Source organism: Osmerus mordax, chromosome 18, assembly GCF_038355195.1.
Source record: "Osmerus mordax isolate fOsmMor3 chromosome 18, fOsmMor3.pri, whole genome shotgun sequence".
In the NCBI taxonomy this organism is placed as follows: Eukaryota; Metazoa; Chordata; class Actinopteri; order Osmeriformes; family Osmeridae; genus Osmerus; species Osmerus mordax.
In genome coordinates, this window is record NC_090067.1 from 6,015,793 (window position 1) to 6,042,321 (window position 26,529).

At 47.1% G+C, this 26,529-nt stretch overlaps 2 protein-coding genes across 2 annotated transcripts; both read right to left on the reverse strand.

Moving 5' to 3' along the window:
• Positions 1-6,453: 6,453 nt before the first annotated feature.
• Positions 6,454-9,752, reverse strand: edn2 (endothelin 2). Its single transcript, XM_067256088.1, has 5 exons — positions 9,599-9,752; positions 8,796-8,946; positions 8,550-8,663; positions 7,877-7,969; positions 6,454-7,767 (listed from the first exon to the last, which is right to left on the reverse strand). The coding sequence occupies exons 1-5, from the start codon at positions 9,660-9,662 to the stop codon at positions 7,677-7,679; spliced, it is 513 nt and encodes a 170-aa protein (XP_067112189.1). The 5' UTR covers positions 9,663-9,752; the 3' UTR covers positions 6,454-7,676.
• Positions 9,753-13,053: 3,301 nt separating this feature from the next.
• hivep3a (HIVEP zinc finger 3a) lies at positions 13,054-22,539 on the reverse strand. Its single transcript, XM_067255863.1, has 6 exons — positions 18,670-22,539; positions 18,208-18,371; positions 16,034-16,209; positions 15,820-15,918; positions 15,039-15,727; positions 13,054-14,415 (listed from the first exon to the last, which is right to left on the reverse strand). Exons 1-6 carry the CDS (start codon positions 22,537-22,539, stop codon positions 13,834-13,836), a joined length of 5,580 nt encoding a protein of 1,859 aa, XP_067111964.1. The 3' UTR covers positions 13,054-13,833.
• Between the last annotated feature and the right edge of the window lie 3,990 nt (positions 22,540-26,529).

Sequence of the window (26,529 nt, forward strand, 5' to 3'; positions counted from 1 at the left end):
TTTCTTATATACTAGTATTATAATTAGACCAATACGCTGTTCTTATTGGTCCAGACGTTCTCAAAAGTTAACAAATCCGTTTATTTTGCATCATAATTAGCTTACCGCAATGACTGTTTATGACCGTTATCATCACAGATATATCTATGGTTACCATGACAAGACATAATTAACCTAAAACAGACAATCCTTGACTCAGTGTACTGTCCTATGTATAAACCTGGTGAAGGACAAAGGATCAAATCTGAACAGGTTCAGTTTGAAGAGGGGAAAACAATAGCACTGATAATATGCGTCACTGTTGTCATGTGTGGGTTGAAGACAGACAGTGAACCCATGCGGTTGGAGACAGAGATGTTCATGGACAGTATGGCACTGAAACCAGAGATCAGTCATTACTGCAGTCTGCTTTCGACACTGCTTTGGAGTGACTCATGGTGGAGCCTTCTACAATGCCTGATGTACAAAACCTCACAATACCCGTAATATATACCGATATCACACACCGCTGGAGATGCCCTCCTTGTACGGCTAAGAATAGGCACTTGAGGATCACCTTACTGACGGGCGGCAGAATGAACGCAGGGATGAAAGGAGGAAGGGAGGGTTGAGCTGTGAGAATGGAACACTCTCTTTTATCTCCATTTGATGTTTGTGACACTGGTATGCTCAAAGCGGGGAGGCCCCTGCCTCAGAAGGACGGCGAGGAGAGTTTGTGATGTCACAGTATAAGCTCGGACGTGCTGCATGGACAGATGTGCTCCAGATTCTTGTCTCTTGTGGGAGTGGCTGATGGAGAGGCCCGATAGACAGCTGATGATGGCGTGACTGTACCCACCAGGAGAGAGATCGGCTTTTCATCCAGCACGTCCCATTGTTGACATGTCCGAATCATAGTGTTTATTTCAAATCAACATTAAGTAAGAAATGTCTGTAAGACGATGGCTAAAACTCGTGTCTGACGATGTGTGATGTTCATGAATGGTAAAGAACACCTGATGGATTTTTAACAGTAATTATGACACATTGTCTTTCTATAAACTAATGTCCCAGACACCGAACGTCGGAATGTTATTAAGTCGTCCCACGTCACTGGTGAAAGTAGGTCTGACAAACCCTGCACGAACACAACCTGGCAGATTGACAGGTGAAGAAAACAGTTGCACACCAGATTGAACGTTTGTGGCACTGTCATAGACCTACGGTGTGTCTGTGTGGGTTCTCACATTCCCTGGAAGCTCAATATCTGTCAAATAAATTGGGCAAAAACAAAACTTATCTTGAGTAGTGTTTTAACTGTCCTGAATCACTGGATCATGAGAATGCACTTGTCAGTGATCACAAAAAAACACCTTAACTGCACAATTATAACCATTCCAGGCATAAAAAACGAATCTGCTTCAGACCTTGTTGAGTCATCATGCTGGCAGGGGGTGATGGGTATTCAAGAAGGGAGATGAGAGCACGTGTTAGTCTTGTGCCCCATGCATGCCAGGGACCGCGTGGGCTCATTCTGCAAGCAGACAAGCCAGGCAGGCAAGGGTCTCTCCACCCTGTGGTTCTGGAGGACACACCCCTGGGTCTGACATCACCTTTGGGGATAACAAGCAGCTAGCCTGGGCCCAACCTGCTGTCTTCCTGAAGGTGAACACCCAGAGGCTGTCTGACTCCGTGATGCCCACCAGACTCACATCCGCCCCCTCGCCTCTCAACACCACACAGAAGAACTAACAACGTCATTCTCTTTTTCCCTCCTCTGGAGAGCGAGGGATCGGGACCTGTGTCTCACGGCCGCCGAAACATCACGGAACCTTGATAAAGAAAGTTATTTAAAGAGAGGCTCTTTGTTTTAAGCAAAGGTTATGAAGACTATAATTAGAACAGCCACATGCCTGGAAAATGTCAGATAAAGTTAATGCAGAAGATACATTTCCTTGACGGCTATTTGGGTGTTTCCGCTTCAATAGGGTAGACATGTTAGAGCTCAGTCCTGATTTAATTTGGGCTGTGATTGGGTTTCTGTTGTGTTCTGAAAAGGAATGTGACTCAGAAAATAAATACTCCACAGTGGATCACTTTACCCTGATCTACAATGATGGTTAATGTTTTGTTGCAAGGTGACATTTACTCATCCCTTCAGGCATTTTGATCCAATCTCTGCCTTATAAACTGTCAGGGCTCAGACTGGTAGTCATAGCCTTGAGTCATAGCAGACTGAAGTCAAGTGTGTCACCTGTGTGGGTGTGTGTGTGAATGTGTTTGTGTGTGTTCCTGTGTGTTCCATACACGGTAAAGAAACTCTTCCAGAAGGAGGTATGGACACAAATGTGCAGAGAATGTACACAAAGTTCCAGTGTGATTAATGTGAAGAAAGATGAGATGTCACTAAGTTATCCAAGTTTATTTTTAGTAAAGCTCTTTATCTGCATTATTTTGAGAGTTGTCGCACTTCAGGTAAACCCTGCAATGTCTGGTATGTAAATTCCCCATTTTAGATGTTATCATCTCATCTTCTCAGTAGGACTGTATAGATAGACTCTGAAAAGTGATTCCTGTAAAGTGGTTACTGAAAGGTGCGAGGACAAAAAAAGAGATACGGATTTCTTTCTAAGTGAAATTGACCCAAATGACTCGTGAAGGAAAAGCTAGTTTCATTTCTGAACAGGGAGGATTAGTGGTACACACCCAGGTTGTTCTCACCCTCTGTGAAAAGCAGCAACATTCTGTCTCCGTAGTCTTCGTGAAACAGAACATTGCAACTCTGACCTTTCCCTGCAAATCAAACAAATGTGGCAGATAGCGTGCCTGCGGACCATTTCTCTTTTCAATCGTGGACACATTCTAAGAATGTCTCTCTCTCTCTCTCTCTCTCTCTCTCTCTCTCTCTCTCTCTCTCTCTCTCTCTCTGAGGGGTACACACAGAAGCCAAGTGGACGACTTCATGCCTGGAGAAGGTGAGGAAATACTTAATAAGTGACTGATCAGAGACCCCACACGCTGTCTTAAAATGGTAAGAGCCAACATTAAAATAGTTGCCTACTCCCGTTACTTGCCCATCTAAGGTACAATTAAAAGTCATCCATTTCTGTTGAACTTCAAGATAAAACTACAAGTTGCCCACTGGACGCATCCAATCTAAACAGTGCAATCCTGACGGCATACCAGGTGAGGAAAGAACTATAATAGATCTGCCTACCCTGCTTTTCCCCTGTTATTGATACCACCTATCTGGCCTGTGTTCCCAACCATCTGGGGCCATGGAATGTTCCTCTCGAACCCAGCAGCTTCCTCCAGTGTGCCAGGCAAGAGGCAGCGCCTTCCCCTACCCCCCCTGCCCCCCTAGCCCCAGACACAACACAAACACAATCAACCCCATGCCACACAGCCAGGCCCTGTCAACCCGAGAGAGGGAGGGAGAGAGAGAAACAGAGGACAAGGGAGCTCTGGAACGAGCATGAGTGTGTATTCTTCTTGTGTGTGCGTGTGTGTGTGCGTACCAGGGTGCATGAGGGTATGTGTGTGTGTGTGGGGGGGGGGGGGGGTTTGTGATTGAGAGACTTGTTTGTGAGGGCACTGTGAGGAAGCAGCCCTTTCCTCTAATGGAGCCAGTGGCTGACCAGTCTGGGCCCCCTGTAGATGAAGCTGAACACAGGCACACCTCAGACGAACCTGTTATATATCGTTCAACCCCAACAACAATTCACAAAAAACAGTCTACTTGCACAGCCTGGCGTGACTCTTTGGTCACATTTATGTTGGAGCGAATGTCTTTAGAGGTCTCCAAAGAAAGCAACAGCTGTTGTAAGCCCTTCCTTTTCGACCCTGTGATAAAGGATGAGGAAATTGCATATCAATGTGAACTCTGACAACCCGCATGCCTCAACCTCGAAGGTAAAATGTCGATGATGTGTCATTGACATCTCTGAGACAGACTGCTGTTACGGACACAATGCGATCGATACGTCTGTGTGACACGTGTACGTGTTACACGCGTGTGCTCAGTCTGCGTTCTGTGTCTGAACACAACAATCGCGTGCTCATCCTCCCTGTGATGGAGGGATACGCAGGCATGGCTGCCACTGCTAGTTTCCTCCATTTGTGCCTTGTCTTTTGGCATGTCCAGGGGGTAAGCAGATGGTCATCATCGGCCGTTTGAATGGACCAATTAAGATCGCCATCAGCTGCTGTGAATGGAAGACAGTGTGTGTTTACAGAGGCTGTCAGGTTGTTTACACAGAGCCACAGGGTCTCGTCGAGCAACCGGGCATATCTCCTCTGGTGTACGTGTGCCCAGACACATGGGAAACACAGATGACAATCAACACGACGACTAGCCCCAAAAATGTCATCCAGTACAAACATGTCATAGACAAGTCTGAGAAATACACTTTCTGGTCTGAACAGGAATGTCTGGTATATGTGGTCTGTGAAAGTAAACGTTTGTGATTATCTGGGACTGGAATAACGAGAAGAAGGCTGACTAATTTAACGAAGAATGGGTAGACGGGCTGGATTGGAATGATCGAACCGCGGGGTGACGAGCTTCACCTTTGGACTTAAATACACAGTCTACATGCAGGAATGTGTGACCGTCTTTGAGCACAGAAACCCTTCTGGGGACATTCACTATTCTGTCCAGGGGGTTGTTTTGCTCCAAAACACTGCACACTCTCCCTTTTAAAGTACCAGCCACTGTTTTTTTTAAATCCGTTAAACAAGCGTGACTTGTAATCGCTGACCTGGGCCTTGGTCCCTGTTTCCTTGCTGCTGGTGTCGGCCAGGCCCAGACGCAGGGCTGCGGTATCTGAGGGCTCGCGTCTGTCTCAGACTGCAGTGACAGCCATGCAGGACGAGCCCCGTCAGTGGTCACCCTGTGTCCCCAGCAGCCAGCCACCTAACGGTCCCCAGCAAACAAAACCAGGAAGAGAAGGAATGTGCAGATACCGGACCAGACTGTAGCTGGTCTTTACTGCGTGCTCTGGAGAGCTTTCTCTGACTGGAACCAAACAACAGCATCGACCAAGTGATAGCATGTGCATAAAGAAAATGGTACAGTAACACATTTGCAGTATTGTTCATCACTGACGGGGCTCGTCAATGGGGAATTGCATCGCTTTACCAATTAGAGCAGTTACAATGTGTCTCATCCTACCATAATCTATGTGTAGGTGTGTTGTGTGATGACTGATTAAAAAACATAAAAAACATTTGTATCATTTATTTGATGAAGCAGGAGTTTATTAAGTGCATGCAAATTGTCATTTTGCAGAACAGCCTTAGTGAAAGTAAAGGCAGGTTGACACTAAAACACAATCCGTTGTTTCGGCTGTAAACTGCCAACCACAGACAAAAGAAGAAGAAAACTGTAGGTTGAGAGAGGGTTGAAGAAATAAAAGAAAACAAACAACCCAGCAATGTTATGATAAGCGAGTGATTACGCTGGCCAAAATCACAACCTCCATCCATTTCGTATCAGTTCCTATCACTGGGAGGAGTGGACACATTTTTCCACTGTTTTTCTCTCTTGTTCTCTCCTGTGCTATAGGAATGTGTCGGGAATGTGAAAAAAGCATCCTGTTTTCATTTCTTACACTTAGTCAACCATTATGTAGGCCACATAAGTCTGTGCTGGGGGTCTGTATATCCTTCACGATGTCTGGTTAAATAAATATTAAAGGAGTTTGGTCTATGGTAATGTCAATGCAGGTTCACTTTTGACCAGCTGTTTGTCTCTAAGCAACCTGTTGAAGGTGAAGACAGCCTTGTGAAGACAGCTAAGAAAACTGATTTACTGAGATCCACAGTTCTTTGAAATAGCAGAGGTATGTGCGACTTTTCTGGGATAGTAAAAAAGACGAAAAACAAAACACAAGCATCACAAGTTGCTTCACCAAGATACCACATTGAGATACCCATGTCAATACAATAGAGTTATCTTGACTGAGTTGTCTTACCATAATACATCCATTGTGCTCATACACTTGTATCTATACACCTGCAGAGACATCAGCCTCTGTCCTATACCAACTAGCAGTATCTAGAATAAACATAAGTTCATGGAATAAGGCGAGACAAAGGCTGCACACATCAGGGATAGATAACAAGTGAAATTACACAAGACACAGACCTATCTAGATACACCATATCTAGTATAGGTAGTATACAAAACAATACTGTACTTTCCTCCAGACTGGAGACTGTGTACACTGTGCCTGTAAAGGCACAAATGGGACTAAACAGAGGAAAGCCCATACTTGTTCCTGCTTTATCCTTCTCATCCAAAATCTGAAGTCAGATATTAGACTTTTCAGTCATTAGAATTATTGTATTAAATTGCAATCAGAAATGAGATGATTTGTTGATGGAAATCTTAAAAAGGTCAAAAACTCAACAGAACAAGCATGTTAGTTGATGTATATTTATTTCAACACAATAATGAAGTAACTCGCAACAATAAATATATATATATATATACATACAAATAAGTTAAATAAATAAATTAAATGATACCATCTTTAAAGTTTCTTTTCAGAGCGACTGAATGTGAAGGTAAACTTTTTCTTTTCTTCTTGGAGTGTCTTTGACTGGTAAACATTCATATACGGAGGACACATTACAGCATTTTGATAAACCTAAATCCCCAAAATAAATACAGCACTGGAATATTGAACATGAGTAAGACTTCAACAGTTCACTGACAGAAGCCACATATTGGTCAAAGATTGAGGGATCTCAATCCCAGCTTGGAAGTAAACAAATTCCTTTGGAGGTTTGTAACATTGTCATGATTTCCCAATGGGTAGTTACTAAGGCATTAACAGGACATTTTGTTGAGAGAAAAAAACAATTACTGCATTTTTGGCTGGGCTCATGCTATTGAAACCTGCTGGCTTATCTACAATCAAAACATTAAACAGTAGCTACGCAATAAATACTTCCGCCATCATAATAGACCTGCTTTTCTTTTGTGTCTGTACGATTGTGTGTGTGTATGTGTGTGTGTGTATGTGTGTGGTCCACATATAGCAATGGATAAAGCCTAGGTGTAATGAGTATTACAAATAAGATCTTCTAGGATCTGTCCTTCATTATATTTAAGTGATGCATGGACCAGCTTAAACGTAGTGACATCTGATCTTATAGTTTCAAGTATATTTTTTGCTGAAGACAGATAAACTTAAGCTCTGATACAGAGAAAAAAAAGGAAATAAAAAGAAGAAAAAAAAGGATAAAATATTGATAAATGTATCATTCTGTACATGATGATTCAGAGAAGGCTAGGCGATGAGCTCCACACACAGAACACTCTTCTGTATGTGGGACTAAAAGTCCTTCCTAAACAGTCCAGCAGAGTCTCAGAGAACTGGTTGGGGTCCACTGTTTGGGGCTCTTAACAAGCCATGCACACGTTTAATTAGAATAGTCATCACCCTCCCAGTCAAGAGCTTAATATCCAAAGGCACTTGCAAGGATTAGATCCTTACGCCCTTCTCCACTTAGGTCCAGATGTCCAGTCCGTACCAGACCAGACCAGGAAGCAGGCTGGCAGGTAGGCAGGACCAGGCTAGGCCAGACCACACCAGGCCAGGCCAGGCCAGGCCAGGCCAGGCCAGACCCCATGAAAGGTCTCCCAACAGGTCATGTTGTTCCATGCTCGCCTCCGTCCAGCTCTTCCTCTACTTGATCTGGGGTCTGTTGGCTCTGGAGGATTTCTTCCTTGAGGAGGCTGGCAGACGTGCAGCAGCCATATTGGCTTTGACCACATTTCTGTTACGACAAAAAGAAACAAACGTTAGGACTGTAAGAGCTGTCTTGAACAATATTTGCAGTTTCATTTTCAGTTATTGTACCATGTTCTAATTTTGTGCTGTGTTACCTGAGGGAGGTCAGAAAGGTTTTGTGGCTAACGTCTGAGCGGACACCCATCTCTTCTAAAGGGCTGACCTTCACAATGCTGGAATTCTCAGAGCTGTGGATTAAAATGAGAACCGTGTTAAAATTAGGCCAACAAAGCAACCCTCTTGGCAACCCCTCCAGGCGTCATTTGTATATATATAAATAATTCGGCAGACCAAATTTTTATGGTTTACGACAGATTTCAACTCAATATGCTTTCACAAACCCCCCTGGCAGGGAACCTGTCCCTGGATAAGACATCGAGACACTGACTAATCCTCAACCTCGGTTTCATAACCGCAATAATGCAGTGCTGTTACAAACCTCCCCTCCGGTGAGGGTGAAAAAGAAACTATCCAAAAATAGAGACATGACTAATAGACCTGCAGCGGCGTGCAGGTACTTCCCTTCCACTCCTACAGTACCATCATAGCCACATCACAGACACCAGCCCTACTCCCTCTCTCCCTGACTCTCACTATGATCTGTCTGCTTACAAACCACCCTCATGCTGCTCACACATGAATTATCCACTGGAATTATCCTTAAGATAAAACTCTCTGTTGATACAATCTGGAATGCCGAAATGTAGACGTGAGGGGAAGGAAGTCCCTTGGATCTTGGGAGACTCGTGGGGATGGGGATAGGCTCACCTGTCGTGGCAGAACCCTGAGCAGGTCTTGTCGTCAGGGCGGGCGCACTCACAGCGAGCGGCGGAGCGACGGCGCCGAGACAGGGGGCTTCCCAAGCCATAGGGGGCGATCTTACTGTGGGGGAGAAGGTAGATAAGTCAGTGGGTGCGTGTGTCTGTGTGTCTGTGTGTGTGTGTGTGTGTGTGTGTGTGTGTGTGTGTGAGACTCAGTGAGTATATGCGTACAGCAGCTGTCAGTCAAACTCACCTGGGAGTATTAACCCAGATAATATCCAGGTGGCAGAAGTAGATACATTCCGTGTCCATCCAGTTGCTGCAGGAGCAGCGCTTGGTTCTGACACGGTGTGTGGCAGGCTTGGCTGGAGTCTCAGACTGACCCGATACAGGCAGCCCAATACCTAGATAGACACAATATCATATGTGGTTAGCACTAGACAACCTCAAAGGTGCTTAAACCGATACTGTTTCACATAAACACTGATTTGCCATTCAACACAATTGCCCTGGATTTATGTGATAGCTTTTCTAATCTATTGTGAAACTCCATCCAGGTGTTATAAAGTCGGCTTAGTATCTTATTTTCCTTTTCTGCCTTGTTTCCTAGGCGTGGCTGTACCTGCACCCTCTAACAGTGAAACCAGTCTCTGGACAACCAGCAATAACACACAGCCTGCTTAGACATGATGCTGTAGTGCAAGCTGCTACTCCAGCTTTCAACATCAGGGGTCTCATGATGTTATCTCAGATCAAAATGTCTACTGAAAAAGCTATTTTATTGTTCATTATTTATATTCTTTTTTTTGTTTGATATTTTTTAACAATGTATCCATGCCACTTATGTTTTGTAGTTGTAGAATGTGTTTAATAGTAAGTAGAAAATGTTTAAGTCAATGCAATCCTACAATGCAAATCTTACAAGTTCTATGTTGAGGAAAACATCTTCAGTACTTGCAAACTTTACCAGTCTATCATAGAGACCTATAAATAACATCTAAAATCTCTTAGTCATCTAACGTGACTAAGAGAATAAAAATGAAGTAGCAAGCTTACCCTCCTGTAGGACCACACAGAGTATGAGAGTGAAAGTCAGCGTTCTGAACAGAGAAAGAGCCATTATCCGTCTCCTTGTATAATGACAGGCTAATATCCAAGAGCAGAGGTTTTTTACACACACAGAGGGTGCAGTAGAATCTGTACGGTCCGGATTGACGGGTATAGTTGGACAGAGAGAGGCAACAGGTGCTTTGTGCTGAGCAGTCTGCCTGGCCCTCCTCTTATACGATCATGTCCCTGAGCCCGCCTTCTACCTACTAGCCGTGTTGTTACACAACATAGCGTTCCAGCTGCCTCTATACATTCCAAGACTCTCCTCTGGCACGACCTCCACCAGGAAGGAGGAAGTTGAGTGTCAGACAACGATAGAGAGAGGGAAAACTCCATTGAATGTGTTGTTTTGGCCTTCAAAGGGCAGGTCATTGTCAGCCAGAGACAGGAAGTCTAGTGAAGCTATGGAATGTCTATGGGTTTTTCCGAGACGCATGGCAGAGAGGGGAACCTGGAGGTGGGATAGACCCCAGTTCCATCAGGAAGGGCAGGAAAGATAGTGGCTGATGGGCTCATGTTTTGCATGTGCCACAAGGCTGATATGGAGTTGAGGGCAGGCCGCCAGGCCTCGCGTCCAGCTCCCCTACGGAAACTGATGTCACGGCAGACACTTCCGGGATGAGCCTGCTGCCACACACAAGCCCACGCTATCTAAGCATCCTCCCTGCAGAACGGCATGCGCCCTGACCTTCTGTAGAGATATAGGGTGACGGACCTTTACAGCCCTGCTGCCCCCAAACACCCACACACCATGTATCTGTTTGCACTGCTTTGACTGTACCAATGTTTTTTTTCTGAATGCCGTGTGATCAAATTGAGTAACTGGAAATCTTGATAAGAAGAAGGGAACTGCACTCCTCCACAGTCGTTGTAGATAGACAAATACAAGCCAGTTATACAATCTATTCATTGAGCAGAAGTGTTTTTCTAAAGCGACGTACTGGGTGGAGATTTGAACCTGCAACCTCTTGATCTGCAGTCAAATGCCATCTACCACGGAGCTAATACCACAACTTTGCCCCTGATACCCTAACTACCTGTGGACAGACTTGAAAACATGATTCAATGGCAAACTATGGCCACTAGAACCCACTATGCATTTGATAAGTGGTTATCCCATAAGGTAACAGAGGTGAAAGCTTGCTTAAAGGATGAGATGGCGACTATGAATTGGAACATGATCTCCATATTTGCGTGTTCACAAAAACAAAGGTTGAAGGTACAAAGATACTTCCCCTGAATGATGGCTCACAGGTGTGCACTCTCGCTGCTGTTGTAGAAAACACGGGCCTCAGCAACAAACCCAATGAACAGATAACTAAGATGACAGCACCCACGATCAATCCATAGTCCCTTTGTGTCCCTAATGCAACTGCTAAGAGAAATTCTCTCGCTATTCTCACACGCTGGGGCGCTCTGCAGAACTGGCGACCTCAGCAGTTTTAGTTAATCATTGTACTTTGTCATACAGTATACCAGTGTTTGAAGGTTTCAGGAAACACACTGAGGAATTCTCTGCAGCCTTTTAAGAGCTTGCTTTGATCTCAAACACAGGGATATCACTAGGACAAGGCTTTGGGGACACCTAGGCATGGACAAACAACAGTTTTCAATGACTGGGTAAGAAACAATTTGGGACATGAAGTGTTTGCGAGGGGGTAGACTGAGCGGTAAAGGGAGGAAATGCCAAAGTAATGTCATAATCTACAAAACAATGGCATTTCAGAAACTATTTGTCCCAATGGGGGAAAATATCTAGAACAAATATTTGTCTGATGGCAGGGTGGCGAGAGAGGGAAGCCCCCCCTTATTCTCCCCCTCCCCTCCCCTGCTCCTCCCCCCTCCACCCCCCCTCCCACTTTCTTGACGGCCAGTGACTCTGCAGTCACAGTGTGTGTGCCCTTATCCCATTTTCACTTCCGGAGGAATGTGAAACGATGACAAACACAAACAGACGAGCCACTTGTTCATTGTCTGGATTTCATGGAATTCATTCAGGCCTTCGAAATCATAAACCAATGATCTCACCACACTCACATACTGTGTCATAGAGAGCGAGGGAAATATTAAAAGGGTGAGGAATGATCTACCAAACTGACCAGGATCTTGTCCTAAATTAGATTGGAATGTGGAGGTCATGGTAGATGTCACAGATGACTTGCGTGATGTCATTTGTGATGTATTTTCCTCTGAGAGACCCGGTTAAATATATCATGGATCCTAGAGTGAGATGGAATGAAAAAACTCAAAACATAGATTTGGGATTAGGAAAGAGCCCGGGTAGTGAAGAAAGCAGCTGTATTGTAAGAATTTGCAGCTGTACGAATTTGCACACCCCTTATCCTCTTCCTCATAATTCAAATAGCGTGAGGGTTGAGGGTTCTACACAGTGTAAACAAGCACAAAGAGCATTATGTTCGTCTTTATCACTATCTCTATTGTGAATAGAGGTGTATCAATGAATCAAACAACTAGTAGTTGATACACTGGCGTTGCCATGGTGACAGAGGCACAATCGGACAGTAGACGTCACTTACTCATGCATCATAAATATTCAGTATCTTATCATGCCAGCACCACCATAAACAGAGGAAAATGTGTACCTCTATTGTTGTGCACTATCGTGATCAGGTATAATCACAGCACTGTCAACCTATATTTCTCTTTATAAGTAATCGATAAAAAAAAATCACTAGAATGTGAATACTGCTGATACGAGAATAAAAATTGATTTAATTTTCCAGATATTATATTGTAATGTCAGTCAGATTTCCAATGTACCTTTTTTGTAACACTTTAATAGGTCTATGGACATGTCCTGTTTGTCTTTGACAAAGTGGGCCAAGAGTACGTTTAGCCAATGATGTCACCCTTTTCACCAAGCTGCAGTCTCAAGCCCCAGGCAGGGAGGCTGCATGCTGACACCTAGTGGTTGCTGCAGGCAGGTTCCTCCATGTGGAGACAAAGGAAGGCGGCCTGGACCACCCTAGCATCTCTCCAGCCAAACACCAGCAGGACACACATGCCAACAGAAGTGAAATCCTTACTCTATCAAGCACCTTACATGTATCAAACGACCTCCACATGACACTACTGAACGACCTTATAGCATATGCTTTGTTAAAAATTGTCCCAAGTGTATTTTTGAAGACATGGACATCTTGGTCCTTCCCTGCCTTAGGGATTAATGCAAACACAGGGTTGTATTAGATCGATATCTAGATTGTGAGACACTGCACCAGACTGCAAAACTGGTGCACGTTCAAGAAAACAGGGTCGTGTTTTTTTTGTTTTGTTTGGCCACAGGGTGGTGCTATTACAAGATAACACAAGGCACTGTACACATAGAATCAAAAGACACACAGTGACATCATTTCATTATAAATATGTAAAAACGAGAGCTTTAATGGCAACAGACATGGAAATGACAGAAGTGACTGTATAAAAACAACACAAAATACATGTATCTGTTACATATGACAATATCAACTGTACCATGTGAATGATCATACATATTTCTTGAGATTATCAAATCATCTGTCAGTGCACTACAGGTCAAAATGTGTTATTTCGAGACGTAACCTTCTGAAGATTGTAGAAAAGGATGATGATTTTCTAACCCTGCTTGACTACTCAAACACAAATAGAGGACACATGGTAAACATATTAAAGTCACAGCCTGTAAGTATGACAGTTCAAGCCACAATCTTGACAGAAATTGCACTTCAAAATACTGGTCGGGGTGAATAAATATTTCTAGTACCTTTCTATAATCATTTTGGTCATACAGTACATCGACACGTGAGTATATTTAGCTGTCCAAAAGGTTAACAAGGTAAAGATGGACAGAATAAAATCATTATCATCTAAATTTCATTCCAGCTGCTCTCTGGCATAGTACAGAATTGCATAAGAGCACATCAATAAATTAACAATAACATCAAAAAGAAAGAAGGATAAAAAAAGATTACAAAACATATACTGCATATTTAACATACATGTATCTATATATTATTCATGAAATTACATAACAGCACATTGTCAGAAGCAGCACAGGAGTACTGTTTTAATTTCCTTTGTCTTCAGTCTCCAAACCAGAACAGGATACACACAGTACCAACAGCTCCTAGCTTGTAGAATGAAGTCTTTTGCACCTTCCCTCAAGCTTTCCTCCACCCGCATCAGAGTTTAGTCTGGCAGGAGGGAGGAGAGCTCTGGCCTTGAGATGTCTCTGGAAAAAGAGAGCCGTCCAGAGCGTGTGTGTGTGTCACTCCCTGGGCGTGTGAGTGTGAGCTGTCACCCTGCGCAGAACAACAGGGCTCGCTCTCCTCTCCAGGGCTGCCCGCTGCTTGCGTGCCGAGACACACCCGAGATGTGCACTTCCTATCTCTGACCTCCCGTACCCTGTGGTCCTGGTGGCTGGTGTGCGAGCTCGGCCCGGCCTCTCTCAGGGTGTCCTGACATTCCAGTGAAGGTAACCTACCCAGTAGGTTCTTCCTCAGGCCAGCTGTCCAGGCTCCGTGCTCCCCTCCAGGGCCATATGGAGCTGGGGCCGTCACGGGACTCCTCACCAGGCTGTAGAGTGGGCTGGTCCTGGGCTGGACCATGTGGATCCCCCCGATAGGAATCATGAGGCTGGGTGTTCTAGCAAGCTGCTGGGAGTGGAGGGGCAGATGGCTGAGGACCCCCTGGACCCCTTGTGGCAGGCCCGGCCTGGGGAGGAGGTGGGGGGGACGAGATCCCTGGACCGACTGAGTCCTCTGCTTGGAGAAGAAGGAAGGGGAAGGAGGTTTCAACTTGATGGATGAGACCAACTTGCTGTTATTATTTTCAACTTTTAAAGGGATAAAATTGGTCGTTTTTATCACCAGCTGCCCAAGGAAAAACAAGTTGTGTGTATTTTAAGCTGCAGCAATATTGGCTTGGTTTGAATAATATAAAAGTAGTTGACTTTCCTTCCTTTTTCAATAAAGGTGTGACTTTAAAATAACCTAGAATATATTAAGGTATCTATATTTGTTTGAATGTTTACTCTTCTGGAATTTGTTTACCCCTTGACAGGATTTGAAAAAAAGGGGGATTATTTTAATCTCTCGACTAAACCAGCAGGTAATGGAAGTCCCAGCAGAGTGCGGTGATCAGGCGTCCTTTGACTAACATTAATTATACAATATACACACAAAAAAAAGAACACCATAATAACAATAATTATGTACTCCACAAACACATTTATCCAAAGCAATGTACATAGGGACATTTAATAACCTGTGACCCCTTGATCTGCCGTCAAACCCTCTAACCACTGAGCTAAACCCGTCCCCTCAACGGAGGTTGTTCTTAACCACCACAAACAAAGGGGATTGTTATAGGAAATGGAGCGACTTACCAGCCTTGTCATTGGTGTGAAGCAGCCAGCTCGGTCCATAGGGGCATCTGAAGGGGAGTCTCTGGGCGGGCTGGGCCTGTGGAGAGCTGAGGTGCCTGCCAGGCAAGGGGCAGGGGAGCCTGGGGGGCTGCCACCAGGGGACTGAGCTCTGATGGGGGACGGCTGTCTCCCTTGGGAGGGGGAGACATGACAACTGGAGGGGGACAGGTACGAGGGAGGGGACCCGTGTCGGAGGGCAGGGGACAGCTGAACCCCGAGGGATGGGCTGTGTTGAGCGGACAGGTCGCTTTTTTGGGAGAGGGTGCGAGCAGGGGACTGGCGTTGGCCTGGGGATGGAGTGCCTGTTGATGGGATGTGGGCCCCTGAGGAGGCTGTCCCTGGAGGGGGCTCAGCATGGTGATGTGAGAGTAGGGCTCTCTTCGTGCTGGTAGTAGGAGCAGGGTAGCCTCTCTCTGGCCCCTTGGATTCAGAGGACTGGCTGGACTCAAGCTCTGCGGGCGGGTCTGGTAGGCTGGTCAGCTTGTGTGTGGAGGCGCTGTGGGGGTTGGGCCTGTACCATGGTTCTTCATCATCTTCATTATCATTATCATCATCCTCATCCTCATCTTCTTCCTCGTCAGTTTCCTCCAGGTCTGAGTACTGATGGTCTTCCTGTGTCTCTGGCCAGCCTGGACAGTCTTCACTGATCCCTAAGATTTCAACATATTCTTTTACAGTACAGACTATAGACATTGGATTATTGGTTGCCCCCTTCCCACGTACACACATACACTAGGTTTACCTTCATCAGCCTCTGTGTCGTCCAGGGAACAACCAGCAATCGGCCGCTCATGAGACTTCTTACCGTGGGCCTTGGACTTCATGTGTTTAGTGAGGTTTCCTGCAATTGGGGAAAAACAAACATCTGACTTCTAATGATGATAAATGAGATGGATCAGACTTGGGTCCCAGGGCAATTCAAAACATAACAGAACAGGTGGGTTATCCGTCTGTACCTTTGGTTTTAAAGGCGAAGTTGCAGTGTTTGCAGACATACGGGCGAGCGTCGGTGTGCAGGCGGATGTGCTTGTGCAGCATGCTGGGTTTCCGGCAGCGGATGCCGCACTCCTCACACACATACCTCCCCCTGCCTCTTCCCCACACGTACACATACTCCTCATTCGACCGGTAGCTGTGAGGACACCAGGGGAGGTTGGGCTATCAGCACTGATACAGTTTACAGACATTTGTCCATTGATGCGGCTACTCTCACAATGACAACCACAATCGATATGACTGTAAGAGGATCCGGTACAGTGTGGGTCCTGTACTGCAGCACCTGCGAGCTGCAGGCTTGTGTCTTTATTTATCCAGTGTACCGTGTGTGTCTGTTTGGCAAACGCCCTTATTACACAGTGAACTCACACTCTGGCAGCTGGGCTGGCGGTCCGCCCCTGGGTGTGGGCTGTGTACGGAGGGTCCCACAGCGAGCCCCCCACTTCAGCTTTAACAGAGCAGCTTTCATAACCCCCAACCTCCCCACCCGCCCGCCCTCTCTCTCTCTCTCTCTCTCTCTCTCTCTCTCTCTCTCTCTCTCTCTCTCTCTCTCTCTCTCTCTCTCTCTCTCTCTCTCTCTCTCTCACTTCCCCCACTCCCCTGAACCCCCTATACCCCACCCTCTAACCTAAGCACACCGCCCGGCGCTCGCCCTCTCTTTCCGCACACGAGGAGTCTGCAATCTCGCCCAGGGGCCGGGGGTTTGCTGCTGGCAGCCAATAAAAACAGCCCAGAGAGGGAGGGAAACCCTGGTCCAGACCAGCTGCTCCAAATAAACACCAGGGGGGAAAAAAACGAAAGAAAATAGCAACACATTTCTAGAACAAACAATCATTACGATTAGAATCTATGTTATTTTCTCGATCTTCTTAACTCCCACTGCTAAAAATGACTTCCCTGGCTGAATAAATCACAGATGGACCATAAAGGAATACTGTGGGGTATTCAGGACTGAGAAAAACATCGACGCTCTCCGGATACACGAGGGTTATCAAGCTTGAAAACATATCGACTGCCATAAAAGCAACAGCCGCCGCGCAGTGTTAAACGATGGCCATTCACAAATTGAGCACAGGCTTTATCTAGAGAGACAGCCCACACAGAAACCCTTCACTCACTCACTCATTCCCCCCATAGACGAGCCATCATGAAAGGTCCTTGTTTGACTACCTGGTTCCCATCCGCTTGGTCTTATCATCCTCCACACACCCCGAACAGACGGCGTTGATGGCGGGAGCGGGCGAGAGGATGAGTCACTCGGAGGAGAAGGCTGTGATGAGTGTCAACGTGAGTCACGACGGGGACCGGCTCACAGACGCACTCCGAGCCACAAAACAACACACAGATGGCCCCTCGCAGCACTCTCCGGTATGACAGTGGAACGTTATTTCTGATAACTAATCGGACCGCGTTTCATACTGTGCGTGATTCAATCGCAGATATCGAGCTGGCGGTCCGAGGGATGAATCAGACCGTCTCTCTTATGTTTCCCGCCCGTATGTCACTGAGTCAAAGTTATATTTACATCTAAAACCCTTTATATGTGATAAAATATAAACACTACCCTCATTCACAAAGAGGTTAAGTAATACACTTCAGTATGGCTCTATGGCCTACCTGTGATTTATTCAGCAAAGGAAGAACTGTCTTTCCAGTAAACAAACTTGAAAAAACGCTGCATTCATCCTATCAGTCACCATCTAGAAACCAATGGGCTGTACTGCTACTGGACATGAATGGTGGTGATCATTTACGGACATGGGTGTAAATGGCCCTCTGCAGGGGTACAGGGTGAAGGGAGCTAGGTAGTTTCCTGGCTAGGACCGAACTAACAGACGGGCTCTGTTGGAGCAGACGGCCAAGCCTTCTTCCCTCCTGCAGGAGGAAAGACAACACTTCCCAGCATCCAGCTCTCTGCTCGCTGACAGAAACCAACCGCCTGCACTGTAGGGAGTTTGGACCATGGCATACGCATATAGCCACACACTGGGTTGTATTCTGGGGGTTCTAAGCTATTTGTGAATGCAGGGATTGGGAAGGTTAAACATGATGTGGTATGGCCTGCATTGCACTGTGTTTGCAGTGTTATCATTTCAGCTGGGTTAGGCTGGAAATGTGATGAAGTCTTACTCACCCTCCTTCACAGACCCAGATCCGTGACGGTTCACCATCTTGGTTGGATGACTGGGGCTCCCCTGCCTCCTCTTCTTTCAAAATGTTCCCCCGGTCTTCTGCTGACCGTTGATCATCCTTGGTCCGAGCCTGGCTGTGATGACACGCTGTGACAGTGTCGTGGACCTACACCCGAGAAAGACATGGGCAAAATCACCAACTCTGCTCCAGCGTGCCAGGAGACAGAGATGGGGGGGGGGGGGGGGGGGGGGGGATTCTCATTCAACTTTGTTTCATTATGTATCTTTATGTAGATATTCAGTTGTTACTGGTTTGCAGTTTGAATCGGACAAAAAACACAGCATCGTGAAGAGAGGAGCACATTTTAGATGCCAAATGACACACACAAGCAATGTGCTTCCTCCTGGGGGGAAGGGATGGGGTAAGAGAGATTATACCAAACATGCTACTTTAAAGTAATTACCTCAGAAGAGCACGGCTTCGTGGTGTCAGAAGGCTGTGGAGTCTCGATGGTGCTGGAGGACATGGCAGACATGGTGTAGATGGAGGGGCTGGAGCTTTGCTTGCACTGCAGCAGGGACATGGCCGTCTTACTGGACAGGCCCGGCGGGTTGGGGTCGAACTCGCTGGTGGACCACGAGGAATACACCGAAGGCTGTTGTTCATCCAGGGTGGAGGGGTTGGGCTTTATGTAGTTCAGGTAGCACCAGCTGAATGAGGTGCTAGACTGGAGACTTGGGAATGAAATTCCACTCTGGCTTGCTGGAGAAGGATGACTCTTCTTTTCCTCTCTGGATGTTTCTGTTTCATCACCGAACCTTTCCTCCTCCTTTTCCTTTTCCTGCTCCTTGACTCTTTTCTGCTGCTGTTGGGATTCTGGGCTGAGCTCTATACTGCTAGAAGGGGATAGCATCCTCTTGTTTCCCCCTGAACCTGACGTTCTGAAGCCCTCCATGGACCCTATCTGGCTGTCTAAAGACATGGCCACGGGGAGTTTATATTCACTGGTACCAATGTTCAGTGCCGAGCACATAGGCTCCTGGGACCTGGGGCACATGGCCTGGGACATGGTGGTGTATATGCAACGGGCTGGGGAGAGGGTGTCTGCATGGAGACGGACTGCTACCGCCTGTGACACGGGGGGCCTCAGCATCTCTGAGCTGGGGGTGATATTAGGTTGACGTGATGCCATTTGCGAGGGGGGCGTTAGCTCAGGTTCTACATGATCATGTGAGGGGATTTTCAGTTGTAGTCCTGTAGACATGGGGAGGTAATGAGCCCTGGCTGCCCCTGTTGGGAATTGGTCAGACTGGGGAGGGAAGGGGTGAATGGAGATGCTAGAACACTGTCCTGATTGGATGAGTTTCGCCAATGGGAGGGGTTCATGGGCTGGGTTCTGAGCAGGTAGGACATCTAAACTTCTGGTTGACTGTACACTTTGACTGAGGGGTGTTGAATTGCATGACATGACATCAGTTAACAGGGAAGAAGCAGGGGAGCGACTGAGAGGACCTGGGGAGGCTCTGGACAAGGCGCTGGAAGAGGTCGGGTCAGGTATGGGACTGGAGTGGGAAGGGTTCAACTTCAGGGCACCACATTTGGAGGGCTGCTCCTCCTCCTCTGGGTCTCTGACTACCGTGTGTCTCATCAGGAGACACTTGCGCCTCTCCCTCCAGCCGGCCGCGGAGCGCTCTGGTGACAGGCAGCTGTAGTCAAACGATTTGCTGCGAGTTTCCGCCATGAGGACGCTATGCGGCGGGTCGTGGGGAGCCTGTTCTGAGGCTGAGCGTCTCATCTCCCGGTGCGGGTGGAGTCCAGGGACGGGCAGCGTGTGAGGGGCCCTCGATCTCCTCAACGGTGTTGTCGTCCCTGCTGCCTCCATGTCTAGCCTGTTGGACTCTTCAAAGGAAGCAGAGCGACTCGATGCGTACGAGGCGCTGCTGTCCTGACTCGGGCTGCGGGGGAGGGATGTGGAGTCGAAGCTGGACTCCCCCGATGACTGGGCTGCCTCTGCAAGGCGGAGGCGCTTCTTCTTGGGCGGCAGCTTTTCGATTGGGAGCTGGGCCAGGGTGGGGCTCCTCTGTGGCCACTGAAACTCGTCTGTCCGCTCTGTCTGTTTGGGTATGGACGCCGGCACTGGTAATGAAACAGACACGCTGGCTGTGTTCGAGTCCTCTGTGACGAGTATCTCTGGGACCTGGACGTTGTGTTGGCGGACCAGCTTCCGGGGTGCTGGTTTGGACGGCGTCTGCTGGGATTGTTTCTGAGGCTCCTCGTCAGGTGGAAAGCGGGCCTGCACCTCGTCGTGGGCTTTGCTATCCGCACAGAGCGTCTCCTGCCTCTCAAATGAACTGGTGTGTTGGATCACAGAGAAGCCTTTCCCCGAACTCCTCCCACTTTTTTCCACTTGTGGCCATGCGGTCCGACCGGGCGTCTCGTAGCACGCGCTGCTCTCGTCTCTGCCGGGCACGGACGAGGGGAAGACGGGTAAGGACGTCGCGACAGGGGAGGAGGAGGGATCGTCCAACTCGAAGCTCTCTTCTTTCCTTCTCTTGCGGATGGTTAAAGCGCCAGGCCTCATGAGATGGTGTGTCAGACTGAGACGATCCGACTGACATATTGCTATTTCGCCTTCGAGGGTCCGTTGTGCCAAGCAGAGGCTCTGTTTGTGTGTCTTGTAACCCTCCCAGTCCTTGCATCCGGTGCCACAGGACTCACACTCGTATGGCTGTAGCTGACATTGCTTGTGGTCAGGCACTGCGGACATGTGATGATGGTAGTGGGGTTGAGAAACCGGAAGTTCCTCTTTTGGTAATTCAGCACCAATGGGTAGTTCGATAGCTGGCTGCCGTTTTAGGATGCCGTAGCGGCGAGACAACTGTGTTTCTGAAGCTTTCTGTTCATCAAATGACTGGCTAAGGCGAAAGCTACGTGGGCCGGTTCTTGAGGCATCAGTTGAGCTAGCAGCAGACGGCATGGATTGACTTCTCAGAAGAGGGGCGGTGGATGTTTGGCCAGCCAAAGAGTTCACGTTTAAAGATTGGTGATGAAACTTATTACATGGAACACCCATAGTGATGGAGCCACTGCTTTGGAAGCCGGGCTCTGCAGCTTTAGGGCTGTTCAGAGTGGGTTCCTTAAGAGATGACGCTTTCGGAGATTCTGAGCTACTTCTCCTGGAGAGAGAGAACCTCCTAGGCTTCACGCTGTCGATTTTACTCGTGTCCACCACGGCCTCGTTGATGGTGATGAGCTTGGTGATGTGGTCTATGACCTGCTTCTTGGGCACTGTGAACGGGATGTTGTTCTCCTCTTGACCTGATGGCTGCTGGTTGTGATGACGAGACATCCTCTGAAGGTGCCCCAGGCGCCCATACTTCCCCAGGATGATTTCTGCATAGCTTTTGGCACTTGTGTTGGGAGGGCTATCTTGGGATTGCTCAGTACTCTCGGAGCGGGAGAAATAGCCCGATTCTGTGCTGCCCCTACTCGCTAGGATCAGCGAGGAGCTCTTCTCATCGGACGAGCCGAGAGGTCCACGTTTTCCGCGGCTCAGACGCATGGCCAACCGTTTTTTGACGGCAAAGGAGTCATCCATGCCTCTAGGAGGCTCTTTAGACCTCTCTGAGTCAATGTTTTTGGTCGTACACACACTCCCTTGTCTGTCCATACTTGCAGCAGACGAAAGCTGTCTGGACTCATCCTCCGACTCTGTAGCCGGCTCTTCTAAGGCCCTCGGCTCAGCAGTGGCGAGCCCAGCCTTCACCCTGTGGGTGTGAGATTTTCGGTGCTTGTAAAGGTTACTCTTGGTCTTGAAGGAGAAGCCGCAGGGACCGCAGGGGTAGGGCCTCTCTCCTGTGTGGGAGCGGATGTGTTTTTGGAGGACACTGGGCTTAGCACAGGCACGTCCGCAGTAGGAGCACACATATTTCCCTGGCCTTTGAGGCTTACGCTCTCGTTTCTGCTTAAGGCTGCCTTCCTTGCTATCCTCCGTGGGCCGGGTCTGTGTGGACCGGCTAGGAGTCGACGGTGAGGGACCCGGAGGTCCCGACGATACCCGGCCCGCTCTCTGTGAAGCCGGCTCCGGACGTTTACTCTCCACTCCTGTATCCGAGTCGACGCTCTGCCTCTGGTGCCTGAGACGTTTGCGCTCCGGAGGCTGCCTTTTAGGCTGCTTGTGCTGCTGGGACGTGTCATGGGGCTGCTGTTTAGACTGAGGTGATTGTGGCGGATTTTTCGGGGAGGGAGATCTGGGCTGAGGAGAACCGGGCTGAGGGGGTTTGTGACCTCCGGACTGCTCCCCAGTCGTCAAGTGGCTATGCAAGTCCTCCATAAAATGGAAAGGCAGCCTCAGGTCGACACCTGGGATGTGTCTGCCTGAGCCAGGCCACTGAGGTCAACCCAATTCATTCAATGGATAATAGGCTGAATGTAGTCTAATTCAGCCTTTATGAGATCTGGGTCGACTGGCTGTCTAGACTCATAATTATCTTCAATATTATTGGGCTTTATTGCTTGACAATGGGATGATGCCATCAGAAAGGAAACGGCAGCGCCAGCAGAGGCAGCTGTGATTGGTTACACTGTGCTGAGAAAAACCTTGTCCATTCTGGCCTGAGGCCTCTCATGTCGTTGGCACACAGGGTCCACCTGGCCTCTCAAACCAGTTCTGGTGTCCTCAAGTACGGAGAGAATTTATCTGTCTTCTGATATCACCTCAGTCCACCTCAGAACATCTGCAAGACATACACAGACTCAACAGATTAGATGGCTGACAGACACACTGAAGAAAGTTCAAATCCATCTCTCTCTCTCTCTTTTCCCCTCCACATCTGCAAAATCAGTTATTCCATTCAGTCAACCATTCTTCTGAAGTTTCTTGTGGCTTGCCATAAATCTACTTCAGTAGTTCCAAAATGTTCTTCAACTGAAAGGTGTTAGTTAAGTATCAAAGTTGTTAGTCAGGTATATTTATGCATCTCTATCAAATCTTTCACCTAGAAGTATGAAGAACACTTCAACAAAAAACAGGCCCTTTCAAGGCTTTTTAATCATTTGGGTGCTTAGTCACAAACCACTTCCTTGGAATCACACTGTTCAGACAAGTGAGACTGATTTCTTATCTTGATTGGCCAACGTCCTGAGCTTTTGTTGCAGCCAGATTCTTCACAAGCTTCACTCACTCTTTCTCGCTCTCCCAGTTGCTGAAGCTAGTGAAAAAAGACCAAATGCCAACTCTGTAGTCCTCACAGGCCACTGCAGAGAAGAAACAGCCCTGTCTTCAACGTTATCAGTAGCACTTGTGCTTCCCTCTCATTCAGTCGGTCTTTGTCCCTGTCCTCTGATCTCCTCACATCGTAATCAAGATCAACAACGGGCTGAGATGGCAGGCACAGTGTTCCTGTCATTGGTGAACATCTTTTCACTCGAGCTGCTCATTGATTATAGTCATGCCTATAGAGAGTTTGACCTTTTGATTCTAGCACTGTAACACGCCGCCTAATCTTTACGTTCATATTTGTCTTGTACTCGCATTCCCGGCATCACAAAACCTGCCTCACTCGTCACTCGGTCTGCAAATTTTCATCCCAACACATGTAGCACGTTGTAGTCCAAACGGAGTGAAAACATAGTGTTCTCGGTGCTGTGAAATGTATTATAAAACCTGAAAGAGCATCACCATACAGATGTAAAGATGTGACTTGTGTTGTCTATGAACAGTGCGTGGATTTATTCTGAATGCTTCCTGCATTAACTGAAACTGAAAAAGCTGAATATTGGCTAGGACACACCAAATAAGAGCCATGTTTATCACCATGGAGAAAAGCTGACCGTTTCCAGTTTGGATAGCCAAGATGACCCAAAGTCCAGTGCATGTACCGGGTGAAAATTCCAGTATTCTTCAAGCCAAACCGACTGTAACAACAAAACATGCCATCCTACTCAGTGACCAGCTGGTTTCTACGCACCCACACTGTCATAGAGAAGGGCAAAACCATGGGAGAAGCTGCTGGTCAATATCCAGTATAACAGGTTGACATATCTATACTGAGGGTGTGTAGTTACAATGACTTGCTGACAGTCACAAAGTTGGAACGCTTGAACGCATTTAAAGAAAAAGTCGCCAATTAGAACAAGTATAAGTAGGTCAGACAGGAACAGTGCTGCGGATTAACGAAGGTCTTCAAGAAGCGATCCAGGCATCTCACAGAAAATAACACCTGCTTCTTTCTCGGCCTGGCAATATCTGTGAGACGTTCCAAGAAACGGTGGCACGCTCTGAAGCCAAGTGATGATTGGTATGAGAAGAGGCTACATGCAGCTCTATCACACTCCCAGCACACACCCCATAATGTATTCACACGATAAAACAAAAACAACCATGTTTAATCACTGAATATCACCTCTCCCTCAAAGTGTAAATGAGATTTTCTGGCAGCTTGTTCCTTATGACATGTACAACAGTGTACAGTACACAATGTCTATGGGTAAGCCATCACTTAGAGACGGACACACAGGTGGTGCAGGGAAAGACTCATGTCAAGGGCCAACTGATAATAACAGGGCCAACTGATAATAATATTATAGACAGACAGAACTGATTGAGGGAACAATTTACATGTTATTGTTGCAGCTTAACTCAAATGAGCTAACTGAGAGTCAATAAGTATCTTCATGTAATGGACAACTGACAGCCAACCACACCCCCCATACTTTAAGACCCAGATAGACGGAGATAGAAAGCCAGTGTAAAAGTGGGTTATGTAATTTCACATAATTGTAAGACTTTTATGCATTTCAGTGTGAACAAAATATTGTTTAAATGCCTATTTTTTAAATCAAGTCAATTTCCTGCTCTCACACTAATGGGCACCCAGCGGTGGTTCCTATGGTAACGGCCCTAAACCATGCAGCAGCAGATGGAAGGAGAGCTGGAGGGCTAAATTTATCTCCCAGCATCCTCGCTGACTACAGAGAGAGTGAAGCAACCAAGGTGCCACCCTCCCACAAAATACAAACCCAATTCTTTTTAGCAAAAAGAAAACGGTAAGTGTCCAAAAATCTATGCCAGAGAATACTGAATTAATTCCCAACCACTATGTATCCCTCTAGTAGTATGATAGCATACCAGACTACTGTGGCCAACACAAACATAAACTGACTCATTTTGATTCTTCAGTTACTAATTCTGACATATTAGAAAGTCGATTTTCTAACAACTACCTAAGTGTCCCTCATGGAAAACCCAAAATATCCCTAACTGAGCCTTCTACCAGTGTCATGTGACCTTGCGAAAAATTACAAATCCAACTCTGTGGACTTGTGCCGGTGTTATCAAAGCTGGAATCAGCCTGGCATCAGAAAGAAAACACATCCCCATCAACAGGCTCTAAAACTCTATCCCCAGACACCAAGCAGGACCCACAGGGCTCTCCACAAAACACACAGCCTTTCCTACGGCGATTGTGTGTGTGTGCGCGCGCGTGAGAGTCTGTGTGTGTGTGTGCGTGTGCGCACACCTCGGGGAGCCCATAGAAGAGCGGAATGCGGAGCGCGGGAGCTCCGTCACACAGCACAGGGAGCCCATTCACTCCCAGACGGAGCGGTACGCTGCTACACCCTACAGTACCACAGCCCTCGCAATCATGCTCTCTCTCCCCTCTCTCCCTCGCACGCAGGCACACACGCTGAAAACACCTCCACACGCAGCACTGGGCAGCAAACATTGTATAACATTCATTACACACCGCATTGTGTGTGCTGTAGCTGAGACAATCCACATAGAAGATATTTACATTGGATTAAATCCGATTATTGTAGAAAAACATGTATCAATACCTAAAAACATGTATTAATACCAAAATAAATACCAACACAGCTCTCATCCAATCAATCCCACAGCTGTCCGACTGTCAGAAAAAATGATTAATTGACAATAATATGTTATAAAAAATATCAATGGATTTACCCGGTAGCAGGTGTTTATTCGTCCTGGTCTGAATGGCAGAGAGAGGAAGAGCAACAAGAGGCGGCAAGATGGAGAGAGTGAGACACCGAAAGAATGAATGAATGCCCGTACGATGACGGAGAGGAGAGGGGTAATCGAGGCTACACTGTACGTGCTCTGCGCTGACAAACAGGTAGCAGAGTATATCATGCCTATGAATGGGGAGGAGGAGACTGTCTCTCTTCCAACCCTCCCTCTCTTTTCCTCCCTCCCTACCTCTCTCTCCCTCACTTTCTCTTTATCTGCCTGTCTCTCTCTCTCTCTCTCTTAGCCAGGACTCACAGATAGTAAAAATGAAGTGGAACCTCCTTATTT

Bases quoted from the DNA above. Each gene is read 5' to 3' on its own strand.
- edn2 (XM_067256088.1), bottom strand. From the start codon at position 9,662: ATGGCTCTTTCTCTGTTCAGAACGCTGACTTTCACTCTCATACTCTGT. The intron at 7,970-8,549 runs GTGAGCCTATCC...TTTAATCCACAG, and splicing joins TCAGGGTTCTGCCACGACAG to CTCTGAGAATTCCAGCATTG. The intron at 7,768-7,876 runs GTAACACAGCAC...TTGTCGTAACAG, and splicing joins ACCTTTCTGACCTCCCTCAG to AAATGTGGTCAAAGCCAATA.
- hivep3a (XM_067255863.1), bottom strand. From the start codon at position 22,539: ATGGAGGACTTGCATAGCCACTTGACGACTGGGGAGCAGTCCGGAGGT. The intron at 18,372-18,669 runs GTAATTACTTTA...TCTCGGGTGTAG, and splicing joins CGAAGCCGTGCTCTTCTGAG to GTCCACGACACTGTCACAGC. The intron at 16,210-18,207 runs GTGAGTAAGACT...GTGTCCTCACAG, and splicing joins ATCTGGGTCTGTGAAGGAGG to CTACCGGTCGAATGAGGAGT.